Consider the following 10,151-nt stretch of genomic DNA (forward strand, 5'->3'; position numbering starts at 1 on the left):
CAAGAGATTGACACTTTAACATGAGTCAAAGGTGTGGTGCGTGTGTGGTGCTCACTTTGTAAACACCAGGGAAGAAAAAGGGCAGGAAAAGCCTCAAAAGTACTCTGGTCCTCATCTCAATTTTGGGGGCTTTTATTGTTGACAAGGCCCCCAATTTACTTTAAAGCATTTTTAGGTTTTTTTTTTTTTTTTTTTTTTTTTTTTAAGAGCCAACTAAATTTGCTTTTTTCTTTAATGATATGCAAAAAGCCAAAGTCTCTCCACAGTCAGCCTGTATGCTCGTGGATAGACAAGTGGGATTAAGGTAAAATCTGTGAGAGTCCAGAGAGACAGGAGCACAGATGAGGTGGAAGAAGAGTTGGTTTTGAGTGTTTGAAACAAGGGTTGAAGGTGAGAAAAAAAAGAGGGACCATAAGAAGCCCCTGCAAGGACATGGCCTCAGGAAAGAGCCTGAAAACTCACCGGAAATTCGGAGAGACTGTTTCAGGCCATTCTCCACCAAAAAAGGCCTCAAACTCATCCCCGTCCGGGAGGGCATCAAAGTCTATTTCTTGTAGGATATGGTGAAAACCTATGTCGTTCAAGGCTGTTGTGAATAAAGACAACTAAACTCTTAATGTCACTTACAAAAAGCAGCATTCAAGTACATTGATTGTCTTTTAAACTATTATTTCCTCACATTCATGTCTCTTCACTAAATGTTTAAAAGACAGGGCTGTTGAAGCATATCAATCATGTCAAACAATTCTGTTCCCTCCCGATAATTAGCCTAAAATGAGTAAATCAATGAATACATAAGTAGAGGCTAATTTTCTTAAATCAGCAACAGAAAATAAAAACAAATTGGTCCACAAAGTAGATATGTGCGTTCTCAAGTGCTCTAAGTACAAAATAAAAAACAATATTATTATCAAAATATTCATTTTAATGGCTTACTTCATACATAAATACATGTTTAAGAACACAAAAGCGATCCACTGATTGGTCAGATTTCAAAATGACTTCATCTGGGGCTGCACACACTTTTTTTTTTTGTTTTGTTTTGTTTTTCAGGAGAGGAGGAGGAGGATGCTACAAATATGCCAGCCGCCGTCCTTTGTTTCTAATTCTCTGTCTATAACCTTTTCCCAAGGACGCTGCCAGGTATTTCTTGACTGCCATTTGCTTTCTGTAGCGGCTGTAGCTGTCTTGGAAGATCCCATCTGAGTGTCCGCTTGGAGAGGGGCTCTGAGCTGTCATCCAACGTTTCCCCCCACTGTGAGAGAGACAAGAGGCGGGTCTCACTACAGAACACTGATACGCGATGCATTCACATGACCCCACCCACGCAACCCACCCATATGGACAGCCTGTGGTGCTAAATCTCTTTATGTTCCTGGTACACTTCTAAAAGAAAAATCATTTGATAATCAATCCCTCCTTTTTTTTTCCCAGAGAAATGCATCCTGGAGGGCTGTGCATAGACTCAATCTGTAATCCTCAGTTTAAAACATTTTAAGGAGATTTATTGATAAACAGGCAGCAATGGTAGTGACTATAAGAATGATCTTACAAAGCTTTTTTGCACACTCATTCATGTTCTCTCTGCTTAACTTTTAACCCACCCTCGACTATTTTTCATGCCTGCACTGAGATGTGATGGGCCTGCTCATAAGGCAAGAGGAACTGCAACCCCCCCTCCTTCATCGGAACCACTGGGACCAGTCCCATAAATAATTCATTTGGAGATAAATTTAAACTTGTGCGGCTTAATTCTTCCCTTTGCGCCTTTAGACTGCAGCCAGCTCCGAAAATGACACTTCCCGAATCAATCAAGTGCCCGTTTGTGTTCCCCCTGACGATTTTTATAGCATTAATAAAGGCTGATTCAGAGGGCGAGGGCGATTTATTTAGCAGCATGCTGGGAGATAATGGGACCACAGACGTATACAGTACGTATAACAGCGTGAATTATGACTTCTTAAAGAAAACCAAAACGCACATAGGACAGAACACATTTAATAGAAGAAAAGAAGAGGTGACAACCAAGAAGATGCTCTACCCTACACGTTTTGCCATCAGAGAATGAAGGTATTTCCTTGCTGATAACTGACCCAGCGCTTTCCTGTAGGCTTTATTAAACATTCCGTCTGCATGTCTTTCCGTTCTGGGATGATAGATAGCCACACAGTAAAATCACCACACAATGTCAAGTCGCTACACTGCAAAAGAATATCCATCTTAAATCGATTATTTGGGCCTTAAACTCGCTTTCTTTCCCCTTAAGTAAAGTAAAATCTCTATGAATGACTATAAGATTATTTCCTTTGTGTTTTACAATGAATCCGTGGAAAGTATTATTTCCCCCAGGATATGCCACTTGATTCAAAATAACGTCTGCTTTTTACCCCCTGCTTATTTACAGAAAAGCAGGATCTTGCCTCAAATTCAGCGCGTCCTGACGCAGCTACACGTTGCTATTTTTTTCACCCTTTTCTCTGAGAGTGAAGATGTTCATCATCTCTCTCCTTTAATTAAACTTTAATGACTTATTAATCCATGAATTTCCTCGGAAAATCATTTCAAAGCAGACTAATCTTTGTAAAAGCTTCAAAACAAAATGATTCAAACAAAAAAGAAAATCTTTGTGTTTGAAGTTACAAAATATCGACATTGATTAACACGTAACATACACATACATGGACATAAATAGGGACTATACAGCAATGAGATGTTCAACATGGATGTCTGTAACGTTGAGGAAGGGGGAAGTTTTTTGGAGCCGACTGTAATATTCACCTTTTTCCGCAGGGTAGTACAAAGTGTAGACGTCGTCAGCGACAGACGGAGCGCTCTCTCGCGTCCATTTGATCTCGGTCATAATCCAGGGACGGTAGGAATTGCCATCCTCATCATAAACATCGCTGTCAAGTCTGAATAAAAAGAGGTGTGGACAGGTTTTCCAACTTATTATCCCATGTGTACTTCATGAAGTGTATCATTCACATATTCAAATGAAATTCTGACACAGAAGATCACGCGGGCATGTTTCAAGAACTCTTTTCAAGACTTTTAATGTTAGTTTATTTACTTTAAAATATTTTAAAATTGTTCAGCTTTAAATCTGTCATTAAAATCGTTTCTATTAATTATCCAATCGCATAAATCGGTGGATTAATGGCTGCAGGTCAGGGTTGAGACGCTGTACTTCACTGCCTCAGTAGCCTAAATTTCATTACCCGCGGCTCCCTGGTGAATGTTTCTCAGCCCTATGGATTGGCTGTCAGATGATGTTATCCTGTAATCCAATCGGCTATTATGCTCACAGACATAACTAATTCTAAAGCAGATAAGGTCGTTAGTCTGTGCCCTGAGGATGCTCGATGCGCAGCTGCTGCACATGAAAGAGAAATCAGGGACTAAAAAAAGTGCAACTTAAAGACGGATAAGAGTGTACATACCTAATACTGGGAAAGCTAAGCCCCACAGGTGAGCTGCTGACGCTGTAGTGCATTATGATTCCATAGATGAATAATGCTAAAGTCGCTTTACTAGACATTGTCCTGCTGCAAAAGAAGAAAAAACAGAACAGAAAGGAAACGGCATCAAGTAAGTGAACAGGTGTACCAATCTACTCAAGGCACAATTCTACGATGAGGTGGATTCAGTTTAGTTTCTTTCACACCACACCTGAGTTTCAAAGCAAACAGACATTTCCCCTAAACTATCCCCACTTTTACGCCGCGTAAAAAAAACAAAAACAAACAAACAAAAAACATCGAAAAGTGCCTTCTCTTACCAGTTGCGAGACGCTGGAAGCGATCCGCTGAAAACCTCAACTGGGAGAGTGAGATAGGATCTCTATCTCAGTCTCTCTCTCACTCCCTCTCCTCTTCCTCAGTTACTCGGTGAAGCGCCTCTTCGGTGCCCTTGTTCTCGGTCGGAGTGTGCAGCCCGCCGTGCGCCCGCGGCTCAGTTTAGGGGAGTTTCTAAGCGGACTCGGTCATGGAGAAGAAGAAAAGCGGCAAACATTTGTCTGCGGAAAACTTTCCTGCGTCCTAAGAACTGTACTCCCTTTGGTTTTTTTATGCATAATTCCGAAAAGCATGCCTTTTTCACTTGTCACGTAGGGAAGGGGGGCGGGGGGCCGGGTGGGGAGAGGTGGGCGGCTGCGTCATCACCCCCCCCAACACACACATACACACACACACACACACACACACACACACACACACACACACACACCACACACACACACACACACACACCACGTCCCATTGGAGTGCATCCCTCTTCCGCGTCAATGAAAGACACCCAAGTCATGTCATAAAAAGAAGGAATGGATGTTGAATTCAAATATTATAATTCATTAAGAAGTGAATTAATGTCAATATTTGACGTCATGCCATAAACAGGATCACATGACGGGGCCTGGTGTAGTGGGTGGGGGGCTGTCCAGCACTGAAGTTTGCGTTGGGGTGCCGAAATATGACGGTCATGCTTTCTTCTAGAAAAAAACAAATCGTTTTTTCTAAAGGCAACAAAGAGTTGTTTCAAAGGCAGCTGACTTTAAAAAGCTGCTATGTGCTAATCGTTTTCCTTCCTGTTTTTTCAAATGTCCGCCTCTGCAAAGGAAATGAAGCTCAGTTACACAACCAGATATCTAAGTATTGTTCAGATCCTGAACCTTGACCAGTTGAAGGATCCAGATTGGATGACCTTTTAGAGTCTGACGTTTTGCTTTGTGTTCACAATTTTAGCTTTTTGCTTATTCATTTGGCGTATCCAGTCGAAACTTTACAGAATATATTTACTGTACTGTGGAGCTGCTGAGAAACCAAAGAGATATCTCAGGTAATTTTTCAGCACGTTTATTTCTCTTCTTTTATATTCTGTTTTTCCCGTGGCTACATTCCTTAATTGTAGTCTCAAAAAAAGACCTACAACTTTCTAAACTGGGTTATTTAATGCATATTTCAGATAGTCCATCAAAAATTTTCCCAGCATGAATAAACCACTGATCCAAAGACACTAGTTATCCCTAAACTTCCAAATCAACAATCTTTATTGAAAACTTTGGGTTTCAGTGAATAGCAAAACTGTGTAGTAGTAGCATTTTATATATGTATATTTAATAAACATCAACTATTGTCTTTTGGAGCTGTCCGGTGCTGAAACATAGCTTACAGACTCTACTGAGAAAGATATCAAACTGCAACAGATAATGATATGTTTAACACTTATTTTATTTTACACTCACAATATCACACACTTTAATGAGAGCTTGAGCCAGAGTTAAATTTTTTGCAGTAGACTCTTGGCTGTGCTTGATGCAGTTACTTGAAACATTTTAAGTCATCAATGAAAAACCTGAATGTAGGGATACCAAACTGCTTACTTTCACCACTTAAAAACAATCATTACAAAGCAATAATACTGATACAACATCACACTGTTGGAGCTTATCAGTGTGGAGCTACTTGATGTAAAGGAATTCATTCTGGTGGTTCTCAGCCTGGGGAAAAGATACTCCAGAAGGTCACAAGATAATGAGGCAGCAAAGAATAAAATACACAGTTCTACTTTAATTCTAATTGTTGCTTTTTTTTTGTCACATATATGATACTTTTATCTCTTTAGGTCTTTATAGTTATTTTAATGAAACCATCTGACAAACATACAATCTACAAGAAATGCCTTTCTGCTATAACCGTATCCAATGAATGAGGAATGTGTGACAAAGAAAGTGAATCTAGAAAAGAAGTTTAAAAACAAAAACACATTTTTTTTGTGTGTGTGTATGTTTTTGGTAAAAAATTTTAACTACAAGCTGTCAGATAAATCCACATTTACAGTAGTTTTCAAAGAAATGTAGAGGAGCTGATCAGTTAAAATTCCTATAAGAGACTTTTGGGTTTGCTTGTTTTTTGTTTTTTTTTCTCAGTGTGACTGCTTTACTTTACAGCTTGGGCACTATATATTCAGAGCCTGCTGTAGCCGCTTTCCGAACATGTGTTGAATCTATATTGAGTGATTCAGGCCAGTCGATACTCTTGACGTCATATGACGGTGGGCTTAGCGCAAATAATACACAATGAATACTTAAAATTTATAGCAAAAAAAAACTTTATCTGAAAATACCTCCTGGACCTGAGTCCTTTCTTGCTCTTGGTGAGCACTGCGCCCCAGTGGCTATGAGAAGAAAGTGCACTGTAACATATCAGGGGTCCCAGTGATTATATTGTCATGAACTGCAGGCAGACTGGCACAAAGAGTCTAATGCCCAAGAAATCAAAGCAGAAATGTTATTTAAGCCACTAAGATTGCCTCTTAATAAGGTTAAGTAAGTATTCATACTGATGTTACCAAAATATATCTGCTTTCATAATTACTGTGAACATAACGTAGAACAGAACATTTCTCCATTCATTATCAATGCATGACTCACAACACCTTCAAAGTCTCTTCCTGTCATCAACAGGATGGAATATTAATAAGCCTGCTGCCCAGAACAATCGTTTAATACTGTACTGTCTATGTTTCATGTCCTATTGGAAACTTATTAAAAATGATTGTTTCCTTTTGGTCCAGATTTTATTGTAGCAAGCAATCATTAACTTCAGTTTCCAGTGTTGAGATAGGACATAATAGTTTTTTACATATATACTGTAAGTGACAAACTAAAACACGGTAAAAGAAAATATGCTCTTGTTTGTTCAGATGGGTAAGCAAACAGGAGCTTCCTTGGCTTCACAATGTTTAATGTCTCCTGCTTGGAAAGCGAGATCTGAGCAATCACTGCGGACCAGTGTGCTTTATCACCCCAAACAAGACAAGAGAGGAACATATGACTCATTCTAATTTTAGCACCGTTTGCTTTTTATAGCACCTTCCGGTGCTGACATGTTGTGTTGAAAGAGTTTTATTGGTGTTACAGTCTCACAGTTCAAGCAGGCAACACTCAGCTTTTACAATGACAAGTGTTGACAGAACGTGACAGATGTGGCTTTTGGAAATCTAATTTGGAAAGTGTGTATGCTTCACATTGTGGACACGCCTTCCTTATGTTAACAAAAACAGATCCTAATATCATAAATCATAAAAAAAAAAAAATCATAAAATTTAAGGTTCATTACTTAAAAGGAATGAAACTTAAATTAACACCACCACCATTCCTCCCCCAACCCTGAATTGGAAAAGTGGAAGAAAATAGATGGATGGATGGATGGATGGATGGATGGATCACCCCACCAGACCTGTTGCCACTTATTTTCAGTCCAGTTCTTGTGTGATTTGTCATACGCCAGCCTTTTCTCCCTGTTTCCCTTCCTTAAGAATGGCTTCTTGACAGCCACCCTTCCACTGAGACCATTTCTGATGAAACTTTAGTGAACAGTAGATGGATCATCTGAATGCATCTCTCAGGTCCTGTGTCAGGTCATTCCTGGATTTTTTCCTCTTTCTTAAGAACATGAGTTTCAGATACTCTTCATTGTAGACCCCCCCCCCCCCCCCCCCCCCCCCCCCCCCCCCCCCCCCCCCCACACACAACACACACACACTTTTTTTTTTTTTTTTTTAAGGACATTATATACCATGCTGAGATCTGCCAGGTTTTTGGCTAAGTTTGTTGTCCCTTTGGTGCAAAAAAAAAATAATTCTTTGTAGTTCTTTGCTAACTTGTTTCTTATCTGTGGACACAACACTGGTTCATCCCTTAAGTTAGGTGGTTTATTTTGAGGGAAAAAAAAACACTGATTTTTTAACCCGTTCTGAGCTGCAACGTTAAAAAAAGTAAAGTAACTGAAATTAAGCATAATAAATGATACACTTATTTTAGTCATAGCAGTACCAGGTGACTGTGCAAAGTGAAAAATGATTTGGCTGAATAATTACAGTATCAGTCAAATGAAATTGAGTGTCACTCAATTTTTAATCCATAGGGTTTCATATAATGTTGGCTCACTCGTTGAGCTATAACTTCAACTCTTCTAGGAAGGTTTTCCACAAGGTTTAGGAGTGTTTATGGGAATTTTTGACCACTCTTCCATAAGTGTATTTGTGAGGTCAGATACTGATGTTGGACAAGGCCTGGCTCACAGTCTCCACTCTAATTCATCCCAGAGATGTTCCATCAGGTTGAGGTCAAGACTGTGCAGGCCAGTTAAGTTGCTGCTATGATGTATAGTTTAGAGACAGTGGCAGTGACAAAAAGACAGGAGGCTAAGCTCGAGGTGTCAGAGTTTTCAGATTTTCACTAGGAGTGACCAGAATGGATGGGATTAGAATGAGTATATCAGAGGGACAGCTCAGGTTGAGAAATGCGAGGCTGAGATGGTTTGGACATGTACAGAGATACTGGTTGCTAAAGATGGAGCTGGCAGGCAGGAGGCAAAAGAGGACCACAGAGAAGGTTCATGGATGTAGTGAAGGAAGACATGCAGATGGTTAGCGTAACACAAGAGGATGCTAGGGACAGGGTGAGATAGAGATAGCTGATCCATGTGATGTCCTCTAAAGGGAGCAGCTTTAGAAGGATGAACTTAACCAACTTATAAGGTGGTTATAATGATTGGTCAGTTGCAATAATAATCTTGGAGCAACACTGTGATGTTACTAGAATGTTAACATGTGATATCAGATAAACCATGTGGCTAGCTCAGTTAACTTATCTAGCTTCACTATATTGCCTAACGTATTGGCTCGTCTGCCTTCACACACATATGAAAATGAGTGTCATCCCATTCTTAATTCCTAGGGTTTGATATGATGTCAGCCATCCCATTACAGCTATAAGAGTTTCAACTCTTCTGGGAAGGCATTCTACAAGGTTTAGGAAAATTATTGTGAATTTTTGACCATTCTTCCAGAAGTGAGGTCAGACACTGATGTTGAACAAGAAGGCCTGGGTCACAGTCTCTGCTCTAATTCATCCCAAAGCTGTTCTCAGGCCATTCAAGTTCTTCCACACCAAACTCACTCATTCATGTCTTTATGGACCTGCTTTGTACACTGGTGCACATTCATTATGGAACAGGAAGAGGCCATCCCCAACTGTTCGCTCAAAGTTGGGAGCATGAAATTGTTCAAAATGTCTTGGTATGCTGAAGCAATAAGGTTCTTTTCAACCCCACACCATCACCACCCCCCCCCCCCCCCCCCCCCCCCCCCCACACACACACACACACACACACACACACACACACACCAAACTTTACACTTGGCACAATCCAGACAGACAAGTACTGTTCTCCTGGCACCTGACATACCCAGACTCATCCATAAGCTTGCCAGATGGAGAAGCATCTCCACTGCTCTAGAGTCCAGTGGTGGTGTGTTTCACACCACTGCATCTAATGCTTTGCATTGCACTTGATGTAAGGCTTGGATGCAGCTGCTCGGCCATGGAAACCCATTCCATAAAGTGCTCTACACACTGCTCTTGAGCTGATCTGAAGGCCACATGAAGTTTGGTGGTCTGTAGACATTGACTCTGCAGAAAGTTGGAGACCTCTGCACACTATGCACCTCAGCATCTGTAATTTTATGAGTCCTACCACTTTGTGGCTGAGTTGCTGTCATTCCCAGTCACCCCCACTTTGTTATAATACCACTAACAGTTGAATGTGGACTATTTAGTAGTGAGGAAATTTCATGACTGGAATTGTTGCACAGGTGGCGTCCTATCAGGGTACCACGCTGGAATTCACTGAGCTCCTGAGAGCGACCCATTCTTTCACTGTTTGTAGAAGCAGTCTGCATGCCTAAGTGCTTGGTTTATACACTTGTAGCCATGGAAGACACTGGAACACCCAAAATCAATGATTTAGATGGGTGAGTGAATACCTCTGGCAATGTAGTTCATTGTGTAAGCATCTATCCTATTGGTCAGGGTTGGTTTAGAGCTATGTGAACACTATTAACACTTGTAATGGGCTTACATTAAAATACATTGCAGGCTATCAAGATAAAATGACTATTCTTGTGCTGCTTACACCTTATAAGGCCAGACTGAGCAAACCAGGATAGTTTGTAATTCATGTACTACATAGAAGGGTCTACATGCAGCATAAAGTAAAGCGGTCGTGCAGACTGAGGCATCAACAAATTTCATTAATAAGCAATAGTTAATGATGAGTATATGCATCCAATATAAGTACATTTATTAAATA

The 10,151-nt window shown here is 40.4% G+C and overlaps 1 protein-coding gene across 1 annotated transcript; it reads right to left on the reverse strand.

Annotated features, from left to right (window-relative positions):
- Window positions 1-207: 207 nt before the first annotated feature.
- adcyap1a (adenylate cyclase activating polypeptide 1a) lies at window positions 208-4,083 on the reverse strand. Its single transcript, XM_030756636.1, is given in 8 exon segments — window positions 208-586; window positions 1,122-1,255; window positions 2,042-2,148; window positions 2,780-2,833; window positions 2,835-2,875; window positions 2,878-2,912; window positions 3,441-3,545; window positions 3,779-4,083. Coding segments are annotated over 7 exon segments (597 nt in total). The 5' UTR covers window positions 3,539-3,545; window positions 3,779-4,083; the 3' UTR covers window positions 208-458.
- Between the last annotated feature and the right edge of the window lie 6,068 nt (window positions 4,084-10,151).

Source organism: Archocentrus centrarchus, chromosome 20, assembly GCF_007364275.1.
Source record: "Archocentrus centrarchus isolate MPI-CPG fArcCen1 chromosome 20, fArcCen1, whole genome shotgun sequence".
In the NCBI taxonomy this organism is placed as follows: domain Eukaryota; kingdom Metazoa; phylum Chordata; class Actinopteri; order Cichliformes; family Cichlidae; genus Archocentrus; species Archocentrus centrarchus.